At 39.8% G+C, this 23,771-nt stretch overlaps 1 protein-coding gene across 1 annotated transcript in view; it reads right to left on the bottom strand.

Annotated features, from left to right (window-relative positions):
- Positions 1-23,771, bottom strand: part of ADAMTS3 (ADAM metallopeptidase with thrombospondin type 1 motif 3) — a 248,705-nt gene that overhangs the window by 35,327 nt on the left and 189,607 nt on the right. Inside the window, exons 6-10 of the mRNA XM_032842910.1 lie at positions 6,092-6,175; positions 4,130-4,286; positions 3,275-3,380; positions 2,734-2,877; positions 1,957-2,089 (exon numbers count right to left, since the gene is read on the bottom strand). Of these exons, the coding sequence (XP_032698801.1) occupies positions 1,957-2,089; positions 2,734-2,877; positions 3,275-3,380; positions 4,130-4,286; positions 6,092-6,175 (624 nt within the window). The remainder of the gene's footprint in view (positions 1-1,956; positions 2,090-2,733; positions 2,878-3,274; positions 3,381-4,129; positions 4,287-6,091; positions 6,176-23,771) is intronic.

Below are 23,771 nucleotides of genomic sequence, written 5' to 3'. Positions count from 1 at the left end.
ACCTTGTGGACACTTTCTTCATGTCATGTACCTTGAGTATTTTAATTTTAAATTAATAGTAACAGCTGTGGCATGATAAGAAAAAAAAAATCCTGCCCAAGTATTAATCCCAAATTAATTCCAAGGAAAGGATACTTGTATTCTTCTTTTCTAAAATATCAATGATAAATAATAATTTGCGATTCTCCGGTTCTCTTCAACATTTCTGCATACCATTTCTGTTTCGTGGTTTTCAAACAGACAATACGGGAATTTTAAAGAATCTGTAAATATCATGACCATTTTAAATGTGAAAACTTATTAAGATGGTTTTGAAGCTCTCAAGTTATTAAAAGAGCTTCTCTTTATGAACTAGTCAGATTGTAAATAATACTGAGCTGACTAGAAGCAGAAAATATTTATAAGGCTTGCTATGTGAGATAAGGTGTTCTAGGTATAACAAAACCTCACAATGCATTCATATAGTTTATAACATATTTTCCATATATTTAATACTCAAAACAATCCATGACTGAGAATCTGAGTTATAAGTAAGGTATTAGTTATGGTTATAAGTGAGATAATACCAGCCAAACTAGAATTGCAGCACTCTTACACGTGAGAATTCTTTTTGTTTTCCTAAAACAGCACATTATAATACCCAAATGGATGCATAAGCACACATATTTGCATATGGTCTTCATTTGTCTGATGTCTTTGTAACTAAAAATATCTTACCATTCTCTAGATTTGAAAAAAAATCAAACACCAGTTAATTCACATGTTGATTTTTCACTGTACTTATTACCCACATATAGCCTCATGGACAGAACTTTTATTATTATTTTTTTCAATTGTAGTCATTTTGGACCTGGGGTTTTTTGTTTTTTCTTTTGTTGTTGTTGTTCTAATTCCTGTTACTTAATCTAGAAATTGTACTTTTCTGTGACATTGGGGCAAAGCTTTAGAATTCTCAGGTCTTAAAGCATTGATGCAGGCAATAAGGGGCTGACAGCCTGTACATTACACACCGACCAAATGGCTGTAGATAGTCCCACACGGAAGATTCCAAACAGCAGATCAACTTCTTCCCAGTACCTTGAGATAGTTACTTTCTCTGCTCTAACACATAAGGCTTGCTCCAACATATAAAAAGCCCCTCCTTTCTTCCTTTTCTTTTTCTGAACTACTAAAGCTCGATGTAGAAGTTTGGTGTGACACAGCTCTAATGTGCACAGCCACATGGGGGACGGGCTTTCCTGGACCCCATTTACCATGTGCCTGCATTGGGCTAAGCACTGTAATTACAGCATCAGGTTGAACCCTGATACCAAATCTGTGAGATAAATGCTATCATTATCCACATTTTTACACCCAAGGAAACTAAGAGAGATTGAATAAAGTGCTTAAAGTCATGTACTTAGTAAGTATGAGACCCACATTCTGATCGCCCACCGAGCCACTGTAGAAAACCCATATCCCTGACCTTCCTGCTATACCATAGGATTCTCACGTGAGATTATACCAGGACGACCCTTCCCTATGGTCACAGATACATGAAATCCAGACAACAAACTAATGAAAAACAATCAACTGAAGGCTTAGAAGTCATCCCTGAAGGTCACAAAAACTAAGGGAGCGACAGAGCATAAAGCCTTCGAGCCTGACCATCTCAGTCTCAATGTCGAGCTCTCCTATTTACCAGATGCGTGATTTGAGCAAGTTGCTTAATCTCTGTAAGTCTTGGTTTTTTTGTCTATAAAATTAAAATATACCAATTCCCATCTAGTCGGCCACAAGGATTAAACAGGGTAATATATTTGAAGCTCTTAGCCTCAGCACACAGTGACACGTCAAACACAAAATCATGGGGAGATAGTCTTCCGCTTGAACCAGTGAGCCTATGAGGCTCACCAAACAGGAGTGAAGCAAATAGATTTCAAGATGCAAAATCTCAATTGACTATGAATGACGTACCGCAGTGCACATTTTATAACCAACCCCAAAGTCAAAACGACATTGCTCATCCATAGAGTAATTGATTCCAGGAAGTTCTGGGAGTTTGGGCCAATCATGTTCGAAAGGGTCATCAAGGAGACAGTCGTAGGAACTGTGTAAAAAGGAAAATATTTCATGTCGTTAAATGTTCACTTTTTTTGTTTTTTTATCACATCCTAAAGAAAAACTGTTCTTAGGTTACAGACTCTGGAGTTTCATCCAGTCATACAGCAAGATCACAGAGTCCTACCTTTTAAGGTTTCTGGTTTCACTTCCATTCAGAAAAAGACCCATCATCCTTATTCATCCCAAAAAAGAAGCCAAACATGACTCAGGAATACAGTAGAATTGTAATAGCCTTATTCATGGCCCCCACAGGACCCCCACGTGGTCGGATGACACAGATCCCAGCCCCCATCCTACAGGGCATATGTGGCACTCTCTGCGGGTGTCACATGACCATCCTCTCTCTCCTAGTCCCCAACTCAAGTTTGACCACCAGAGATTCCATAAGGAATTTACTAAAAGGAGACCAGAGTTAAAAATCCTCTTAAATTCTAGGCTTATGGCTTAAAATACTGTGATTACATTATGGGATTGTTGTGCCAAAAAGCTTTGAGTCATAAGAAAATGTTTATCATGAGTGACAATTCTCATTCACTGGGAGTTTGGTTAAGGTCAAATCCTAAAAGTCAGTCTCATGTCTGTGTTAGGCTATGACATAAATACTCTGGGGACACACAGAAGGGGACCCACTGGATGTATCTCTTCAGCTCTTGGCCGCTGCACCGGGACCAGTGGTAACGATGAAATGCTGCCTGCACCAAGGGAGCCATGACACTCCCCATAGCCGTCTCATCGCCGCACCTGTTGCCTTGTCCGTCGTGCTCCATTCCCAGCCTGCAACGGAAGTGAGACCTCACGCGTGAGAAACAGAGGGGCCATGGATTGTGCTGGATGTCACTCTTGGAAATCAGTTCAGGGGGCTGTGCATTTTGTAAATTAATGTGGCTTTTGCGGAGGAGTCCCAGAGACTGTGAAATAGAGAACAAACTGACAGAAATGTCCTCCTTGTCCCATCGCTATGAAAAGCGCGGGGTGGGGGGGGTCCTCCGCCAGCCAGAGTCACTTATTTAGTTTCAGCGCATGACCTCTTCCCTGTTTTCAGCTCCTCACACTTGGCAAGGAACGAGAGTTGCATGCTGGCATGTACTCTGCCCAAAGTGTGAACAATACTGAGAGAAGTGGGAAAGAAAAGACCTTTTTTTTCGCTTTATAGCTGTCAACAGTGACTTACACATGGCCAGTCTCATGGGCTACTACAAAAGCAGATGAAAAACCATCCTCATGATTCAGGGTACAACTTCTCACTGGATGACACATGCCTGTGACTGGAGCATATCCTGTAGAGAATAACAATTACTTTTATTTTCATTTTATGAGAAAGCCTATTAAGAGCTACTACTGGACCTTTGCCTGGGGTGGGGGAGCTTTTCAGGAAACAGAGGCAGTATTATTTTGCTGCTAGCATTATGCCACATTCTCTTGGGAAAGCCACACACAGGTAATGGTCTCTAAAAAGATGCACTGGGTCTGCGTTTTCTCCTTCCCTAAGGGAAGGAACTGCCTGGGGTTACCATTCTGTTCTGCCCACCAACAAAGCCCCGTCTTTCTGTTTTTAGTGAATGGTCCTTCCTATGATGGTACTGATAAAGGGAGCCAGAAATTCCATCAATGTTGAAAAGAAACTCATCAGTCTACTTTTTTCCAAAGTCTACATCAGAATTTATTAGATAAATGCAAGCTGACTTTGGAAGAAAGCTCTTTGACGGCAATCATTTCTCATGGCATCTCTGTTCCCTTTCCAAGCGGTTAGTGGAAATCACATCCCATTTTACAGGATCCCCTCCACACCCTAAATGCACAGTCATTATTTTAAAGGCAAGTATAATTTATTATACCATTTAAGTGGCATTTAACATTGTGAATTCCACAGAAGTCACTGGAAGCAATAGAAAGAAAGTGTGTGCCTGGCTGATGCATGATGGAAAAGGATGGTAGGGAGCTGAACATTTGAACAGACTCCTTGATTTAGGATTATTTTTGGAAAGTCATGCCCTTGAGTTTTTCTTCTGCACGTTAATAGAAATACCTTGCATTCCAGCAGGTCCAAAGTCTTGCCTGGTTAAGAAAATTGCATGATCATGGTGTTCAGAGTGGTTCGGATCAGACTTCTGTTGTTGGCAAGCCCAGCGACACACGTTCTCCAAGCTTCTGGATGGGTTTCCCCTTTCTATGAGGCTGATGGACTAAGAGGAAATGGTGTGTTGAAGAAGTGCAATATTTCAATGAGGTTTGACAATATCATTTAGGGCTTACGCATATACCTATTCTTGTTTGGGGATTCTAAACGCCCAGGAAGGAAATCTGAACGACGACCAGTGGTACCTGTGTGACAGGTGACTGCATGTCACTGGGGACACGTGACGCTGACATTTGCTATTGTTGGGCAACTCAATGTTAATCATTGGGGTAAGATTCTAGTAGTCCATTTCCTAATCCAGCTCAGATTTCTTAGTTTTATAGACATTAAGAACAGGAAAAAAAAAAAAAAAGAAGAAGAAGAAAAGATTCTGCTGTGACACTTTTATCCAGAGCTGTTAAAGGTCTTCAGTTAAAATTTTTATTTTTATTTGCCCAGAATTGAGCAACAAAGGTGAAGTATATAAGTTCTTCAATGAGCTGGCAAAGCTGGTCAAATCTTCATTTCAGGAAATGGCCCAATTACATAAACCTTACACTGAAAAAAGCAACTATCCTTTTCTTAACCTCAGAGCAATGAAGAGAGATGTACTCTTATCTGGCATTTGCAAGAGACAGACTGACATTGCCTGGAATGCTACTACCACATTATGATCAGGAGTTAAAAGTTTAGAGGGAAAGGTGCCCATCCTTCAAAAACTCAGTATCCATACTTTCCAGAGTAGTTGTGATTGAATAAGAAATTGAATTTGGAGCCCCACATTAGTACCTAGTTGGCTGACAGGCTGAGAGTTTTGTTACATTTCAGCAAATGTCATTATCGGTGTTTACATTCTGAATAAAATGATCTTGGTTTATTATATGCTGATCACATACTTCTCCAAACAAATCATCTAACGACCCACTGAGGGCTGTTAACATCTCCAGCTGGAGTCGACTTGCGTTTAGTGTTAGTGACAAAGTAGGTCAGGCTTGGGGAATAAAGTAAAGATCAATGACACACTCTCATCAGATAATGATAAGTGGGTGTTACATACATAATGAAATGCAAACACATGGATTTTTTTCCTGTTTGCTAAAGGCATAGTTTCCTTAGTATTTCATAATCAGGAGGATTAATTATGGGAGGGGGACATGTAATTTTAAATATCAAGAAAATTGCCAAGTTAGGTACTTTCTCAAAGGAAGAAACCAAGGTCATCCATTTAATTATTTCTAAGGATAAGGACACATCAACTGCCATTTTAAAGCCAGCTGAAGTTAGTTACATTACATGAAATTCCTACCTGTGCATTTTGACCTAACTTTTTGTTTTCAGAAGGAATAGAGCTCTTCTAAGTGAATATCCACTGTATACTTCGCTTTTCTTAAATGGAATGATATACATGTAAAATATTGTTTTTCACAAACCAAGAGAGGGCCAGGATCTTTGCTACTCTTCTTCACCGATATATTCAAAGCACCTAGAAAGCATCTGACACATAGTAGGCATGCAGCAGAGATGTTTTAAAGGAATAAATGGTTCACGAATTTGATGATAATGGTAGACTGAGGAATTCTCTTTCCTCACAATTATATCCATTTGTTTTCATTCATATGGTCATGCCTAGAGCCAGGATCACTACCTGTGACTCCATTAGATAGATAAGCAAACGGTATCGGCACAAAAATCATTATCCACTCAGACTGGGAGATGTATGCTTATTGTGGCATTTTCTCCTCCTCACTTCTAACCCGCTATGTGTATGTGAGACACCAGTGCGACGTGTTAGCTGCAGCTATAGAGATGCAGTCTTACGTTTGCTAGCCCAGTCCTTCACGTTCATAGTTCATATATTTAAAGGCATTTTACCTTTGCGTACCCCAGCATTATCATGCGCACCAGGACCACATTTATATGCACTCCGAGGGAATCATCGTGGTAAATTTCATTCACCTGGAAACAAAGCAGATCATTGCTAAAAGAAGGGTGACACAATGATTTCATGAGATGTACAACATTTTAGGGCTCAGCCATGTGATGATAAGTGCTAGAGTCAAGTCACTTTTTTTTTAAATTTGGTTTAAGCTGAACTCTCTCACCTTTAGCTCTGAAACAATTCTCAGGTATGTGAATTACTGATTCTGTAAACCCCACCGTACCTTGAACAATGGAGAAGATACCTTAAAAGGGCTTCATTAACCTATTGCTGTGTTAGAAAGAGTCCAATGTGCTATAACCCACATATAGTATTCATCAAAAGCAACCACAAGTGGGTGACTCAGATAAGAGTCTACTAGCTGAGCATAGCCATGGTCATGTAGAGGAAAACAGAAAGAGGCATTTGTCTGGTGCTCATGTCATCACAAGCCGCCCTACGTCCAGTTGGGAGAGCCCGTGGAAATGGAGTTGGTGTGCAGCAGCTGTTGTGGCTTATCTGCAGGCCAGTGAGCGGGTAGCCCCCCCAGTGCTCTAGCAGTGGGGCAGCTCAGTCGATGATTAGTTAGAAGTCCTATAGTGTTAGAAGTCCTTCCATACCTGAATTACTAAGGGGACCGTACAAGTGCACATTAAATGAATATCACGCTTAGGTATAGTTCAGAAAAGCTAAATTCAGTCACTCCTTATTATTTAATTTTTTGAAGTCGGGCTGAAATTTCAAAAAGTCATTTGGTATACTTTAAAATCATAGATATTAGAATTGAAGCAACCTCAGAGGTCATAGTCCCCACAGATTTATACTGATGAGTGCACGGTCAGTGGTGGGCAGATAGGAATCTGAAGTGGCCCGTCGTTGTATCTTCTGATTAAGCTGGTGTAAAATCAGTGCATGTGAAGGTTGCTTATTAAGGTGGCAAATGCTGGCAGGAATGGGAAAGATGGCATTATCTGACTAGATCACAAAAATTCTTAGCTTTTCTCAGGAACAGGGACTGAACATTTGTCACAATAACTAAAATACAGATGGAAAACTAAGTGCAGTTTGACTCGAGATCCAGAAGACTGTAGGCACAGCAAACAGAAACCCTACAGAGAAAAGAGAACCATAATCTCCTAAAGAGACTTTAAAAAGAAACCTAACTTAAGAATGAAAGAATGTCCTAAAAAGCTCCTACAAAATTCACGAATCATAAAATTACGAAGTACCACACTGACCGAGAAATGGGAGCAAGAAATCCCAACTGAACTATTTCAAGAATCTCATGGGACCGTAGAGAACACCTTAAAAAATCACGGCCTGAAATCTAGACTAAAGGCATACTTACTAAATTTGTATGGAATAAAAGAGAGGACTGCAAAGACGGAGGTTAAATTAAAAAGGGGGGCAGACATGAGTAGATACTAAAAAAGACAAAGTATGGTTTGACAAGAGAAAATGTAGAATCCTCTTAAGTGGAAAAATGCATTTACACACACACACATAGAGTTTACAAACACACGTACACACACAGGATGGCAAGACCCAATTTCATACTTGTTTGAGAGAAGCCAAGTTAAAAAAACAAAACAAAACAAAAAAAAAACCTCTGTAATGTGCAGACATGCAGCCCAAGAGGAAGCCATTGCTTTGGGAGGCCAGGGTATCCCTGAAGTATTGAATACATTTTATCTGCAATGTCTTATAAAAATACGTATATACCCAGAGAAGAGCAAAAAGCAAGAAACCTCGAAAATGTGTCACATCAAGAAGGGGAGATACCGTGGCCTAAAGCCTGACACCAATTTTCTCAGTTGACCTCTTGGTTCAAACCCTCATTGTTGTATGGTCTCCATCGTTCTTCGCCTCAGTCGCAGGGACATAGGAATACTACCAGACTAGGCTGGTGCGAGAATTAAAAGATTGAACTCATACAAACCGCGTGCCCCCAAAATTTGTGAGTGAGAATTACGGAATAGTAGAATAGAGCAAACAGAAAAGAAAAACCAAGAAAGAAGACTTACTAGCTGCCATATGGAAAAGACTTACTAGCTTCAATTTATTCCATATATCTATAGGAAATAAACAAAAACCATGGGTTTCAACTGAGAAAGGTAAATTCTAGGTCAATATAAGAAAAGACTGAAAGCTGGACAAAAAAGCTGTGATTTCTTATGACCTTTTCGGTCACGGTCACATTCTCTTATCTTACTCCACACCTGCCTAATTGAAGACTGAATCTCCTTCCTCTTCTGGTTTAATTATCTGATAAGAAATTCCTAACATTATAAATCCAATGCAAGCAAAAAGTCTGAAGCCAGGCATGTTACTAACACATTCATCCAGAGACTCAGGGACATTCCAAGAGACTTCTTGTAAGTCAGCTGCTCTGAATTAGCAACATGGCTGCACTCCCGCGTACTCAGCTTTATGTAAGCAAAATGTAAATGCATTCGATGCTAAAAAAGGAAAAAAGACTGAAAGTAATGCCAGTAAATACACAAAATAGGGGAATGATATCATTTTAAACTAAAGTAGTTAGGTTAAAAAAAAATTTCTAGAGCAGAGATGACAGAAGGAGGGAAGACAGATCAGCAGTGACCACTATACTTGAAAAGGCAGGAGACACTTATATCAGAAAATCTTAGACTCGCACATGGAGGAAAGGTGGCAACATTGACCAACAGCTTATGATAGTTGAGTTAGTATAATCTATAATCACCCTAAATCAGTAAATTCGCCTGTACTCGGGAAATTTTAAAATCACTACAATATCAAGGAAGTCTAAAGGACAAAATTTATGTTCCCCATGGTAATATTACATTATAAAATGATGGAGTAGAAGGCTACTTTTTTAAAAGTCAAAGATACCACTTACCAGATGAAAAATACTACTTAACCAAAGCCACTATGATGCCAGGCTAATTAGATAGCAGGATATGCCAACAGAAACCAAATCAAAGATCAAGCAGGGAACCTCCTAGGTCAGCACACATTTGTGAAACTGTCATAGGACATGCATAAATTATTATGGGTAGAAATCACTAAAAAGAAGGCAATAGTATGTATACAGAACGGAAAGTATTCCTTCAATATGGCAAACCAACGCGCATTAGGTGTCAATGCAAAGCACTGGATATCACTTACTATTTTGCTTTTCAAAGTTTTAAAAAATACATTATTCACTTTAAAATGTACTTAGGAATTGGGCTGTTTTTCATTTAGCTAGCCTTATTAACAATAGGATGCAATGTTTTTCTACTCAGAGGCCTACAGGATATGATAAGTTGAAGAAATAATCAGCACCATAGGATAAGATATTCAAAGACCTGGATTCTGACCCAGCCATGCCAGAAAGACTGAGTGACCTTGGGCTGATCACTTAACCTCCCTGGGCCCTCTGTTTTCTCATTGGCCAGTTATGGTTGGACTTGCTTTGTCTGCTTCAAAGGGTTGTTGTCCAGATCTAGCAAAATGCCCTACAACTGCCCTCAGAAAAACACAAAGAACTTAAGCAACCTTCCATCTATCCCTGGAAAAGATTTGAAAGCCTTCTGGATGTATTTTCATAATCTACATGAATAGAACAAGAAATACAACTGCCTCCTTCTTAGTTTTCACTTAAAAGGGACTTGAAGACTCTCACACTTGAAATCTCAATCGAATGAAAGACGTAATTTAAATGATATCTATTAAAAAAACTATGGGGAAAATAATTTTGATGCTTAAATTTTTTCAAAAATACTACCTCAATGTGCAAAACTTTCTCCAGCAGATGGCAGTATGCACATTTTTGAGGGGGGTAAAGGCGGCTTAATACACCTGGAGGTATTTACTCACCAGTTGTTATGTCTGCCTTTCCCTATATTTACACATAAATAAAATAACTTCCTTAAAATTAAATAAGAGTTTTAAAATATTCTAGTCTAAGGAAAACACTAAGTCATTTGACTCTTGAAAGCTAAGAAAAATACTGAAGACATCTTTATTTAGATTGTTTTTCAATGTCATCTACTAAAACATAGGAGAGGCACAGAGAAACTCCCAGAATCTGACTACAAATTAATCACAAATCTTAACAATCAATAAATTATATACAGAATGAACTAAAAACACATCATGCTGAATGAACCACTTGAATCTGTCAAGCTGAACTAAAATAATATTTGTTAAGAAAGCATTTTTACAACTCTTTGTGACAAGGAAAGTGATTTTTTCCCTAAGTAAAAACGACAACAACCAAAACCAACAGCTAACATTATACAGGGATTTCCAGATTCCAGACACTGCACTAAATACTTTATATTCATTCAAGTAATCCTTGCAACAACTTTAGAGATACCATCTCTGTTTTACATCTAAGACGTTGAGCCCAGAGAAGTCAAGTAACTTGCCCAAGGTCACACAGTTAATAGACGCAGCAAAGGATGAAAACCTAGGCAGTGTGGCTCCAGAGCCAGTCGTGTTCCCCATCTTGCTATACTTCCACAGACCCACAGACCACAGCACTGTTACTCTGCACAAAACAGCTGGTTTTCGAATAATTGACAGTGGTTTGCTATCCCTGAATTTAAGAAATTGGTGTGTGAGTATATTGAGAAAGAGAACTTAGCAACCTCACTTGCTTTCATAACCTTCCTCATGTAAATTTTAAGGAAATGAGGAACTGAATTCTAAATTTACTATAAATAAGGATTTCTTGACGATCAATATGATGGTATTCTAAAAAATACTGGGAAAAAGAAAGAGACGCTAGAATAGATCACTGGAAAAACTGAATAAGAAATGAAAAGATAGGGTTGAAATTTACAACCAGTGTTTTGGGTGTGTAAGGATAAATATTCTAAGAAGTCATATATTTGACATAACATAATGCAAACCTATGTAAAACCAAATATCTTTTTACCGTGTGAGCCAATCTATTAGGATGTGTGTAGATCATCTGTGAGGTGTTCAGGGTTGAGCCCTGAGCTTTTATTAAATTACCTGAAAGAAGGGGTAAACAGAACATGAATTCAATTTTCAGATGACCTTAAATTAGAAGGTGTTGCCAATAATGTGAGAGGGGGAAAAGGTACAATCCATCAAGTATTCCTTTCCTGGAAAGGAAAACTCCTTCCAGGTTTGTTCCCGGACAGGACAATTTCTCCCAGGACATTTCCCTGGCAGGACAGTCGGACCTGCTTTGTCTGACTAACTGATGAACAGCTTTGTCTGGCTGCAACAAAGCAACACTCATTTTTCTTTTCGATGGATGGATTAGGTCTTGAGAGACAGTACGGCTGAGTGGGTAAGAGCATGGGCTCTGCAGCCAGACTACCTGGGTTTGATCTTGCCTATGTGACCTTGCACGTGTTATTTGTCTCTGTGCTTCAGTCTTCTCATCTGTGAAATGGGCTAATTATAGTACTGTCCTTACAGGATTGTTGAGAGGAATACATGAGCTCGTATATGTGACTATATGCTTATATGCTTAATAGTGCTGGCCCTTGCAAGTGTAAAATTGTTAGCCATTATGAATACCATTATTCATATAGATGAAAATAAATGATACCCAGGTATGATTTTTAAAGAGAGAGAGACTTGGTTTATGTAAGGCAAACATGTCTAGGTAATTTGGGCTGGACAAAAAAGCATTCTGAAATGAACAAGAAGAAACAGTGCTCTCTCCACAACTCATCTCTTACAGAGCTAAAAAGTTCCAAACACACCCCTACTTGGATTCTCAGCCAATATTCTATATTCCTTTTACTCACAGTAGGTAGCTGACTCTCTTCTCTTCTCTCACCTCCAATCACAGACTAAAAATAACTACCTTTATTAATAGTTTTATCAAATATTTACTGAACAGTTACCACGTGCCCAATTGTCCTTGGGGCAGGAAACAGAACCATGATTGAGTTTGAGTCTCTGTTCTTACCATCACTATGTTCTAAAAGGTAAAACCTGTTACATGCACAGACAAAAATCAATAAATAAATAAAAAAAAAGAAAAAGACATGCAGACAAGGTCATACCAGATAGGAATACGTGCTCTGAAGATAATAAAGCTGACTGATGAGACAGGGGACCAGAGGGAGAGGAAGAAGCTACTTAAGACTTAGTAGTCAGAGCAGGGAGACCCACGGTCAGGGGTATGTCCTCAGGAGGGTATGTCTGGAGAGCAAGTGCCAGAAGCCCAACCCCCATTATGGCAACAGTTCAATGCCCTGAAAAGGAGTCATCTTTATCACTACTTTAGAAAGAGACTGAGACCCACAGAAGTTATAGGATTTTTTTCCCCTCCCCAAAATTAGCACAACTAAAATTCAGATAAGTCTACGTGAGGCTGATTCCTGATCTTTTTTCACAACTACCTTGCTTGCCTTTTTTTCTGTCCCAGGTAAGTGCTAAGTCTCCAGCTGCTTCTACTCCAAAGGCTCTGCTCCAAAAAATTAACTCTGTATTGCCTGTATTCAATCTCTCCTTTTCGTGGAGTTCCTTTTCCTCTTTAATTAACATTCTCAGTACTCCCTCATCATGAAATAACCCCCCATCTACGGTGCTCAGCAGTACATAATACTATTTAGCACCCTGTTCTCCAATGACACTATTGTGCTTCTTTAGTGATATTTGCTCCCTTTTCTCTGCCTAACTCACATGTCTGTGTGCCTCCAAGTTTGGTTTTCAACCCTTGTCTCTTCTCTGTGCTCTCCCTGCAATGTTTCGTTCGCTGCTGTTTCTTCAATCAATACCTGTAAGCTGATGAGCGCCAAATGCCAATGTCTGTGACCCTGATTCATCTCTCTGATGCTCCAGAGCTATCCGTTCAATTCCAACAGCAACAGAGCTACCTATTGGGAATATACCTATATATCTCAAAGTATAATCGTCTTCTCTCAATACTGTTCTCTCTTGCAAGTGTCTCAAGCTGTTCTATCAATACTCTAGTTGAAGACTAAACCATCCTCAATTCCCTTCTGCCAATACGGCAGCCAATCTGTTACCCAGTCCTGCGGACATCTCTCAAGTCTATGTCTTTGGGTCCACTGCCAGCAGCTACTCTCCATCCTAACTGAGCTGAACTGTCGCAATAACCTGTTAAAACTCTTGCAAATGTTTGCCTTTGGGTAATTTGGGCCATTTCGGTAGTTCTCCGGAAGGGTCAGATGGTTATTTTCAATAAGCATGAGTCTGTCCTTTTATGTTAATTATGACTTTACCTCCTTTGAGCATCAAAGGGTGGACCAAGAAGAGGCAATTCAGCTAAAAGGACTTAAAAACTCTTCCGGCCTTTAGTGAAAGCATTCCAAAAGCCCAGGTAGACCTCATTCCCTCTCATCAAGAATGAGAATGATGATTCTCTCAACAAGCTAAAAAGATTTTCCGTGTTTTAGGACCCTGGGAAAAATAAAGACTGCTATAAATCTGAGAGGGATAAGGTTAGTCTGATATTTGTTGCATAACAAAGGAAAAACGAATGAATGTCAGGAAGAAAATCTGGGGCTTCAGAAACAAAGGGGAAAAGGGCACCCGAGTGGCTCAGTCCATTAAGGGCTCCCTGCTCAGCGGGGAGTCTGTTTCTCTTTCTGCCCCTCCCCACTGCTTGTGCTCATGTGCTCTCTCCCTCTCAAAAATAAATAAAAATTTTTTTTTTAAAGAAACAAAAGGAAAGGGGAACAAGGACATCGAGATGCTTCAGTAAAAATCAAAGGGGCCTCTGAGGCAGCAACACTGTGGGGTTGTCCTGCTGTTAATTTAACCTGAGATGTTCAGACCCTTCTAGAAGTATGGGTCCAGGACATTCCAGGGAAGGTATGCATGTTCATATAAGGGATGGCCAAGCGGACTTATGTTTACTCCAGTCTGTCTCCGTGACCTGTTATGGTCAATCCACATTGGGGAAATTAATTTGTTGAGGCTGCATGATGCAGTATAAACCACAAGGGGTTTGGAGCCAGATGGACTGAGTTATTCCTTAGTTCTGGATACTACGTGTCTGTTCACGGCACAGCATCTAACAGCATCTCTTCCTCCAGATACTTGTAAAGCACAGACTGATAAAGTCACTCTTCTTCTTCTTCTTTTTAAGATTTCATTTATTTGAGAGAGAGAGAGAGAGAGAGCACAGCAGAAGGAGAGGGAGTCGCACGCTCCCCGCTGAGCAGGGAGCCCGACAGGGGACCCAATCCCCAGATCCTGGGATCATGACCTGAGACAAAAGCCAGATGCTTAATTGACTGAGCCACCCAGCTGGACTCTTCATTAGCAAGGTGAAATTCACATGTCTTAGAATGGCACGAACATTTGTATAAAGTTAACTGCAGCTTCCCTGTGCAGCCTCATTTCCTGTCATTTCAATATCCTTCAATTTCACCTACAGACAAGCCTCCATCGGCTCTAAAGACACCGTGTCTGTCCCCATCTTCCCAGAGCCGTCTTCTCCTTTTCTAACAGGGAAACGCCAATTCATTCTCTCAAGTCCAACTCAAATGGCATCTCTTCTGTGAACACTCCATCTGCCATGGGCGTTATTTGCCAAACCATCCCTTTCTTTTCAGTTCATGTTTACAAAGGAATTTGTAACAAAATCATTCTAAGAAATTAGCACATTTTATTATTATTTGTTAATTTCACCTGCCTGCTAGAACTAGCTCCTTGGGAAAAGGAGCTCCATTTTATTAAGTTTTGTCTCCTAGAAGCAAACAGGATTTGGCCTACGGGAAGGTATGTCTGTTGGGTGAATCCGTGTCTAGAGGATTGATGTCAGTTCTAATGGAAGAAATGGATGAAAGATAATGACCCACCATAGACAACTGCTTCGTGATTTGCCTACATTACTGAACATGTATAGTCCCCAGATAAACCTGCCCTGCACTCCTGTTCAATGTTTTAAGAATCGTTAGTTGAGAAATCAAAAGCAGTGTAGAGACTTCATCATAATTAATTAACCAGTAGCCACATGTATCTGCTAACGCTTGGAGAATCATTATTAGTACTTTGTTAGGACCACAGTCCTTACATGGAGTATATGTTTTGTTTTAAAAATATTAGGTAGGGAAGCCAGCCATACTCACAGAACACAACTGTGTTATTATTTCGTTGCGCGTAAGTAGCCAATTTCAGTATAAAAAAGAATTAGAGTTCTCCTTAATTATTAATGATTACTTGGAAGTACGATTATTTCTCATACTGGGAGGCACCTTTTAAATAAATTATTTTCTTTTCACTTGATAAATCCTGATATTACAACACGGACTCAGTTCTCCGCAGAACGCTGAAAATTTTAATAGGCACAACAGACCCAGATCACGTCATAGATCTTAGTATATGACAACGATACCTGCCACAGACAGTAAAGTGTTGATGACAGGGACCATCTGGCACAGTGAAAACAACACACCCTCCTAAAAACAGAATCTGCTTCATTGCCCTATTACAGAGAATCTTTTTTTTTTTTTAAGATTTTATTTATTTGACACAGAGAGAGAGAGAGAGATCACAAGTAGGCAGAGAGGCAGGCAAAGAGAGAGAGAGAGGGGAGGAAGCAGGCTCCCTGTGGAGCAGAGAGCCCGATGCGGGGCTCCATCCCAGGACCCTGGGATCATGACCTGAGCCGAAGGCAGAGGCTTTAACTCACTGAGCCACCCAGGCACGCCCAGAGAATCTTTAAAAAAATTGCTAATTGATTTGATTCAATCAGGCAAGTAACTGAATTCTCATTTCAGTGACTTGAATGGTATTTTAACAAGACACAGAAACAGGTAAAGGAAAGACATCAGGGTTCGATCTGGCAAGGGATACACAAAATGCAGTAAAGCGTAGGAAGGCAGCAGAGCGCTGGGCTCCAAAGGCAGAGAGATCTCTCTGGGCTCAAGCTCTGGCCACGACACCTGTTAGCTGCAAGGCTCTGGGAAAGCCACCTAACCTCTCTAAATCTCGATCTCCTCATTGGTAAACCAGGACTAAAAGTGAACATATTTCAGGTAAAATATTTAGCACAGAACCAGGCACAGAGCAAAGGCTAAAATGTCACTTGGTATAAGCTTTCATGCTTAATGACGTGAAATCATTCTTTAGAATCTAAACGTGAACTAGATGATTTCAAACACCCTCAGAGATTTCATCACTAACCCTGATTCCACACAATTTGGTTTTTTTTTCCCCGTAGCCCACCCCATCTACACAAATGGCACTATCATCATCCAGTAATATTCAAGCCAGAAAATCATAAGTCACCCCTGTCCCTCAGCCCCCATCTGATCCATTGCGAAATCCTTTTGATTCCATCATAAATACTTCCTTGTTACAGCAATCGCCAGGGTCCAATAAGCCACCATCTCTTGTCTGCACGTCTACAATTGATACCCAATTGGTCTGCCTTCATTCTGAACCTCTCCAACCTACTCTTTATGACACAGCAAGAGGCCTTCAATGGCTTTCCCTTAATTTACTTAAAACTGAATAAAGTATCCCCCTCCCACCTTAAAGGCGCTAACCTTCTTCTTTAAGCTCTGCCCCACTCCTTGCGTATTAGACTCAAACCACAGCGGCTTTGTTTGGCAGCTACAACGCAGGTCATTGCTCAGTGGCTGGTTCTCTGCTTTACTTCAGGTCTCAGTTTAATCATCATTTCTCAGTCTAAGTCTTTCTTTACCATCATGGCTGTGTAAAATCCCTGTCATTCACTTGCTCTGTTATTTCTTTTCCAAGCAAACTGCCGGTTCCATGCATTTCTCTTAGCGTAACCTACGATGCTTTATTTGATTTGCCCACCAGTCTGTAATCTTGGAATGGGTGGGAAATAAATCTTTTGTGTTCACCTCGATATATACCTGGTATATATCATTAAAATATGTTAAAACAATGAATCAATTAAAATTTTGCGGCATGTTTACTCTGTGTCAGGCACTGTTTTGTTGTTTTGAATTTTATTTCATCAGTGTTCCAAGATTCATTGTTTATACGCAACACCCAGGGCTCTGTGCAATACAAGGCACTGTTCTGTTTTGTTGGGACTTTTTTTTCTTAAAGACTTTATTTGGGGTGCCTGGGTGGCTCAGAGGGTTAAGCCTCTGCCTTCGGCTCAGATCATGATCCTAGGGTCCTGGGATCAAGTCCCGAGACAGGCTTTCTGTTCTGCAGGGAGCCTGCTTCCTCCTCTCTCTCTGCCTGCCTCTCTGCGTACTTGTGATCTCTGTCTGTCAAATAAATAAATACAATCTTAAAAAAAAAAAAAAGACTTTATTCATCTGACAGAGAGAGCGAGCAAGTGCACACCAGCAGGGGGAGCGGCAGGCAGAGGGAGAGGGAGAAGCAGGGTCTCTGCTGAGCAGGGAGTCCAATGCGGGGCTGGATCCCAGGACTCTGGATCATGACCTGAGCTTAACTAATTGAACCACCCAGGGGATCCCTTCTTAGGACTTTTTGTGTGTTTCTTTAGCCTTTAGTTTTTAGAGTCATTTCAGGTTTAAAGAAAAACTTGCTGGCAAGCACAGAAAGTTCCCACATATACCTTTTACCTCCTCACATATTAAGATTACACCTTGCATTAGGGTTGTACGTGCCTTGCAACTGATGAATCGGTATTGACACATTCTTATCCACTAAAGTCCACAGTTTGCACACGAGGGTTTACTCCTTGTGTTCCAAAGTTCAATGAGTTTGGACAAAAACCTAATGTCTTTATACACCACTTTCACTTCCATGCAAATGTCCTGTGCTCCACTTCTTCATTTCTCTCTCCCTCTCCCTGAACCCCCTCGTGTTTTCCTCATCTGAGGTGTCAGACACTGTTTTTGATGTTGTAAATATGAAGCTTAATAATGTACAGCAACTACGTGAAAGGTGAAATATGGTAAACACTAGTTAGGCATTTTAGTGACTGAAAGATACTCTAGTATTCAAAAGGATTAGAGTAGGGCGCCTGGGTGGCTCAGTGGGTTAAAGCCTCATCGGGCTCTCCACTCTGCACAGAGCCTGCTTTCCTCTCTCTCTCTCTGCCTGCCTCTCTTGCCTACTTGTAATCTCTGTCAAATAAATAAATAAATAATATCTTTCAAAAAAAAAAGGATTTATTAGAGTAGATGGGATATGTATCTTTTATGTCTTTTTAATTGCCATTCACTTAATAATTTGGTAAAAGTTTAACCAATTTCAATGAAAAATAATTTTACAGAACCAGCTTGCATGATTTTACAGAACCAGCTTGCACTTCTTTCAAATCAAACTAACACTTAGAGGAATTGTTTTCATTTCATCACCTTTACAACCTCTGTGCTTCCTGGTCTTAAACTGCCAAGAACTTCTCTGTGTTCTCCCAATGTCTTAAACATGACAAATACCCATTCGCTGTTGGTTCAATAACTGGTTTTTAAAATAGAACTGAACAAAGAAGAGAAACCCTCACTGAAGAGTTGTAGAATTGCTATCTATCTTGATTTTCTTATTTTGCACTGATTTCCTTCCTGCAACCTATATAGAGCCAAACCGAAACAGGAGCGTTGAATGTTCCAATCTCCTCTCTGCCCGGAATTCCCTATCATCTCCAAAGGTCTAAGTTCTACCTACCATTCAAGGCCAAGTCCGTGTGTACATCTTCCTCGTGCCCATACTGCAAAGACATCTTTAACACACTTCCCCTATAGTACCCGATCTATACTTCCTTTCAGTTAATTAGTATTTTCTAGGTTTCATTTACATATTCATAAACCTAACTTCTCATGAAGTGCATCCTCAAGGGGAAAAACATCTCTGTAATAAAAGTTTTCTGGCTTGAATAATGGGATGCTAAGAAAATGAAGGACAAATAGGCAAGACCAAATTTCTTTGCTGTAAACTCTGAAGGTACCTCAAAGAGAACTACACTGAAACAGAAAAGTAATTTTAAGTAAAATCTCATCAGTCTTGTCATATGTAAGTTATACTTTAATAAAAGTTGATATATAAGAGTAATGTTTTATGGTATTTCAATACTGACTTTATTTACTATTAAATCACATATTCATTGTGTATTTTTCTCATGTGTGGTTAGCAAAAATACACAGGCCATTCCTTTCGACTAGTTATCTCTATCCATAATTGAACTCCCCCCAAAATATCATTTTATATTACAATCTTTAAAGGTTATAAGCAAAGTAAATGAAACAAAGGATAGCATAAAATCAGGGGTTCTTTTATGATACTTATTTTTGTTTTTTACTTCATTCTGAAATAATTTTAGACTCACAAAATAGAACAAAAGTAATATAAAATATTCCTATATACCCAACCTTCTCCAAATTTAATATTTTGCATAACAAATCAATGAAACCAAGTGTTGGTTCTTTGAAGAAGTTAACAAAATTGATAAGCCTCCAGTCACACTTATCAAAAGAGAGAGAGAGAGAGAGAAAGGACTCAAATAAACAAAATCACAAATGAGAGAGGAGAAATAACAACCAACACTGCAGAAATACAATTACAAGAGAATATTTGTAAAGAGCTATATGCCAGCAACTACACAACCTCGAAGAAATGGAAAAATTCCTAGGAACATATAAGCTACCAAAACTGAAACAGGAAGAAATAGAAAACTTGAATAGACAGATAACCAGCAAAGAAATTGAACCGGTTTTTATAAAAACTAACAAACAAAAGTCCAGGGCCAGACGGCTTCACAGGTAAATCTTACCAGACATGTAAGGAAGAGTTCATTCCTATTCTCCTTAATCTATTGCAAAACACAGTAAATGGAGGAAAACTTCCCAAATCAGTCTATGACACCAGCACTCCACTGATACCAAAACCAGATTAAGACTCTACTGAAAGGCACCTGGGTGGCTCAATTGGTTAGGCAACTGCCTTCAGCTCAGGTCATGATCCTGGATCGAGTCCCACATCGGGCTCCCTGCTTGGCAGGGAGTCTGCTTCTCCTGCTGACCTCTCTCTCTCTCTCTCTCTCAAATAAATAAATAAAATCTTAAAAAAAAAAAAGACTCTACTGAAAAAGAGAACTACAGGTTAGTATCTCTGATGGATATGGACGCAAAAATTCTCAATAAAATACTAGCAAACTGAATCCAACAATACATTAACAAAAATCATTCATTGCGATCAGGTAGGTTTCATTCCTGGGTTGCCAGGGTGGTGCAATCAATCAACACGACACATTATATCAATAAGATGAAAGACAAGAACCATATGATCATTTCAGTAGATGTAGCAAAACCATTTGACAAGGCACAACATCAATTCGTGATTTATAAAAACCAACCAACAAACAAAAACCTCAACTAAGTAGGTTTAGAGGAAATACACCTCAACATCATGAAGGCCATCTATGAAAACCCACAGCTAACATCATCCTCAGTGGGAAAACAGAGCTCTTCCTCTGTGGTCAGGAGCCAGGCAGGAATGTCCACTCTCACCGCTGCCATTTACTACAGGACCGGAAGTCCCAGCCTCAGCACTCGGACAACAAAAGGAAACAAAAGCATCTCAATCAGCAAGGAAGAAGTCAAACTGTCACTATTGGCAGATGATGTCATACTATACATAGAAAACCCAGAAGATTCCACCAAAAAACTGCTGGAACTGACATACACATTCAGCCAAGTTGCAGGACACGAAATCAACATACAGAAATCTGTTGCACTTTTATATACCAATAATGAAGCAGCAGAAAGAGAAATTAAGGAATTAATTCCATTTACAATTGCAGCAAATACAAAAAGATACCTAGGAATGAACTAACCAAAGAGGCTGAAGACCTATGCTCTGATAACTATAAAATACTAAGGAAAAAACTGAAGATGACACAAAGAAATGGAAAGATATTCCATGCTCAGGGATCAGAACAACAAATATCATTACGATATCTATGCTACCCAAAGCAATGTACACATTTAATGCAATCCCTATCAAAATACCAATAGCAATTTTTCACAGAGCTAGAACAAACAATCCTAAAATTTGTATGGAACCTCAAAAGATCCTGAATAGCCAATCTTGAAAAAGAAAAGCAAAGCAGGATGCCTGGGTGGCTCAGTTGGTTAAGCGATTGCCTTCGGCTCAGGTCATGATCCTGGAGTCCCGGGATCGAGTCCTATATCGGGCTCCCTGCTCTGCAGGAGTCTGCTTCTCCCTCCGACCCTCCCACTTCTCATGCTCATTCTCTCTCTCACACTCTCTCTCTCAAATAAATAAATAAAATCTTTAAAAAGAAAGAAAGGAAGGAAGGAAGGAAGGAAGGAAGAAAGAAAGAAAGAAAGAAAGAAAAGTGAAGCTGGAGGCATCACAATTTTGCACTTCAACTTACAGTACAAAGTTGTAGTGATCAAAACAGTATGGTACTGGCACAGAATCAGACACATAGATCAACAGAATAGAAAGGGTACTAAAGCTGATTAGGTAGAAATCAGTAAGTCAAAAGACTTTTTTTTTTTAAAACTATATTCAGATCAAGAAAAAGTTGTTACCTGCCTAGAATACTCAGAGTTCAGGAAAGCAAGCTTCGCAGTTATTCACATGATAACAGATTTCTGGCAATAGGGTTTGAATATAAAATATAAAGAAAAACTGTTGGAGAAATTTCCAGGATAGTCCAATTACTTATATTTTTCACTCCAAGAAATTTCATTTCTATTTCTTAGATTTCTTCCCAATCTCTCCTCTCAATTCTTTCCTTTTATTGCCCTACTAGTGATTTTCAGCTAGGGGTGTTCATCCAAATTAACCCACTATGTTTAGAAAACACTAACTCTTGGGCCTATATCCCAAACACTCCTGATTCAGAAGCTCTTTTTTGCTCAGAACTTTTGCAGTTAATGATCCATTAGACTGGACCACTCCTTCCCCAGCTGTTTGCCTACGTCTCTTCCTCACATAATTTCTGTATCTCTGGCCACATAATATCCTTGTTCTTCCTAAGCCCCTATCCTAAACATTCCCCAAACTGCCTCATCACTCCTTGACAACATCTCTTTTTTTTTTTTTTTTAAGATTTTATTTATTTATTTGACAGACAGAGATTACAAGTAGGCAGAGAGGCAGGCAGAGAGAGAGGAGGAAGCAGGCTCCCTGCTGAGCAGAGAGCCCGATGCGGGGCTCGATCCCAGGACCCTGAGATCATGACCTGAGCCGAAGGCAGCGGCTTAACCCACTGAGCCACCCAGGTGCCCCTTGACAACATCTCTTTACTCTTCTTTATTTTTCTTCTCAATAGTTATTACTACCTAAACTTACCTATTTATTTCTCCTTTGACTATCACCTGTCTCCTCTTTCAAGCTCCAAGAGGGCAGAGAATTTTCTATTGCATTTTTTGGGAAAATTTCTAAGCCTACAACGGCCTTGTACACAGTAGGCAATGGATGACTATTTGTATAATGAGACACGCCCCGTTGCTGAGAACCACTTTCCCAGCAAGTCAGCCATGTTACAAAATAGCAGAACTAAAATTTCTTAACATAACAAGATATGATATGAGATCCTAAGACAGTCTTAACACATATCACATACATCTTATTTGAAGCATAAAAGGCTTGCCAAGAATCTAGTCATTAGTCACACTGTTTTAGAATATATTCAGATCTGTTTATTCCTTCTTTATAGATGAGACTTGGATACATTTCAAGATCTACAAAAAAGAAGGAGTTAAAAATAAAAGAAGACGGAAGGCAGCTGACTATTCCCTCCTTCACAGATTCAGAAAACCCAGGGGGGTGGGTAGAGGATACCCACTCTCCCTATTAGAAAGTTATAGCAAAATCACCTCGGGGCCTGTTCAGACTTGTTCACTTGACCCTTAAACTTCCGAGAGAAGTGCTCATTTTGTGAGCTGCCTTTCCAGTGTCCAAACTCCCAGATTCACATAGCATATCACTTCAGAACTTTACCAAACTCATATACACGACCATTACTATCATTAGCCAATATGGCCCTGGGATAGATGAAATACCTTTGTGTCAAAAGGTGGCCAACTGGGGTGCCTGGGTGTCTCAGTGGGTTAAGTCTCTGCCTTCTGCTCAGGTCATGATCTCAGGGTCCTGGGATAGAGCCCCACATGGGGCTCTCTGCTCGGCGGGAAGCCTGCTTCCTTCTCGCTCTCTCTGCCTGCCTCACTGCCTGTTTGTGATCTCTCTGTCAAATAAATAAATAAAATCTTGGGGAAAAAAAAAAGGTGGCCAATTCACACAGCTAATTTAAAATAGCAGATAAATGAGGGGAGGTTTGGGGGGATGGGCAAAGTAGATGAAGGGGATTGAGAGGGACAAACCCTTAGTTATAAAACAAATAAGTCGCAGGATGGACAGCATAGGGGAAAAGTAAATAAAGTAGCAGATAAATTTAAAAAATGTTTAATATCGGGCACCTGGGTGTCTCAGTCCATTAAATGTCTGCCTTCGGTTCAGGTCATGATCTCAGGGTCCTTGGCTTGAACCCCATGTGGGACTCCCTGCTCAGCGGGGAGTCTGCTTGTCCCTAGCCCTCAGCCCCTCCCCCATCATGCTCTCTCTCAGCCTCTGTCCCTCTCTCTCAAATAAATTAATAAAATCTTTAAAGAAAGAGCTTAACATTACTCCTGACATATAACAATTATGTTTTAAGTGTTGCTATTGGAGCACTATTACTATCTCCCCTAAACCCCTGCCTACATCAATTATTTCAGATACAAC

This window comes from Lontra canadensis, unplaced genomic scaffold (assembly GCF_010015895.1).
Source record: "Lontra canadensis isolate GAN:19392208 unplaced genomic scaffold, GSC_riverotter_1.0 scaffold1, whole genome shotgun sequence".
In the NCBI taxonomy this organism is placed as follows: Eukaryota; Metazoa; Chordata; class Mammalia; order Carnivora; family Mustelidae; genus Lontra; species Lontra canadensis.
The sequence above is the reverse complement of the archived record's forward strand: the minus strand, read 5'-3'. Positions and strand labels throughout refer to the sequence as shown.